General features: G+C 52.3%; 1 protein-coding gene across 1 annotated transcript; it reads left to right on the forward strand.

Moving 5' to 3' along the window:
• Window positions 1–390: 390 nt before the first annotated feature.
• On the forward strand, window positions 391–1298 carry LOC112818259 (small ribosomal subunit protein uS5). Its single transcript, XM_025865438.2, has one exon. The coding sequence runs from the start codon at window positions 409–411 to the stop codon at window positions 1288–1290; it is 882 nt and encodes a 293-aa protein (XP_025721223.1). The 5' UTR covers window positions 391–408; the 3' UTR covers window positions 1291–1298.

Raw genomic sequence — 1298 nt, forward strand, 5'->3', positions numbered from 1 at the left:
AGTGGCATTCCTATACACCAACAACAAGACAGAAGAGAGACAAAATGAAGGAGTCGATCCCATTTACAATTGCACCCAAAACTATAAGATACCTAGGAATAAATTTAACCAAAGAGGCAAAGGATCTGTACTCAGAAAACTATAAAATACTCATGAAAGAAATTGAAGAAGACACAAAGAAATGGAAAAACGTTCCATGCTCATGGAATGGAAGAACAAACATTGTGAAGATGTCAATGCTACCTAGAGCAATCTACACATTCAATGCGATCCCCATCAGAATACCAACCACTTTTTTCAAAGAAATGGAACAAATAATCCTAAAATTTGTATGGAACCAGAAGAGACCCCGAATAGCCAGAGGAATATTGAAAAAGAAAAGCAGCTTCTTTTCTGAGAGAACACCAAATGGCGGATGACGCCGGTGCTGCGGGAGGGCCCGGAGGGCCCGGGGGCCCCGGAATGGGAGGCCGCGGCGGCTTCCGCGGAGGCTTCGGCAGCGGCATCCGGGGCCGCGGTCGCGGCCGTGGTCGGGGCAGGGGTCGAGGCCGCGGAGCTCGTGGAGGCAAGGCCGAGGACAAGGAGTGGATCCCCGTCACCAAGCTGGGCCGCCTGGTCAAGGACATGAAGATCAAGTCTCTAGAGGAGATCTATCTTTTCTCTCTGCCTATCAAGGAATCTGAGATCATTGATTTCTTTCTGGGAGCATCCCTCAAGGATGAGGTTCTGAAAATCATGCCTGTGCAAAAGCAGACCCGTGCTGGCCAGCGGACCAGGTTCAAGGCGTTTGTTGCCATCGGAGATTACAACGGACATGTCGGCCTGGGTGTTAAGTGCTCCAAGGAGGTCGCCACTGCCATCCGTGGGGCCATCATCCTAGCCAAGCTTTCCATCGTCCCCGTGAGGCGAGGCTACTGGGGGAACAAGATCGGCAAGCCTCACACTGTCCCATGCAAGGTGACTGGCCGCTGTGGCTCTGTGCTGGTGCGTCTCATCCCCGCCCCCAGAGGCACTGGCATTGTTTCAGCCCCTGTCCCCAAGAAGCTACTGATGATGGCCGGTATCGACGACTGCTACACTTCAGCCAGAGGCTGCACTGCCACGCTGGGGAACTTCGCTAAGGCTACTTTTGATGCCATCTCCAAGACTTACAGCTATCTCACCCCTGACCTCTGGAAGGAGACAGTGTTCACCAAGTCTCCATATCAGGAATTCACTGATCATCTTGTGAAGACCCACACCAGAGTCTCTGTGCAGAGGACCCAGGCTCCAGCTGTGGCCACCACCTAGTTTTATAC

The sequence above is a fragment of the Callorhinus ursinus genome, unplaced genomic scaffold (assembly GCF_003265705.2).
Source record: "Callorhinus ursinus isolate GAN/ISIS: 27379988/994484 unplaced genomic scaffold, GSC_fseal_2.0 scaffold4325, whole genome shotgun sequence".
Taxonomy (NCBI): Eukaryota; Metazoa; Chordata; class Mammalia; order Carnivora; family Otariidae; genus Callorhinus; species Callorhinus ursinus.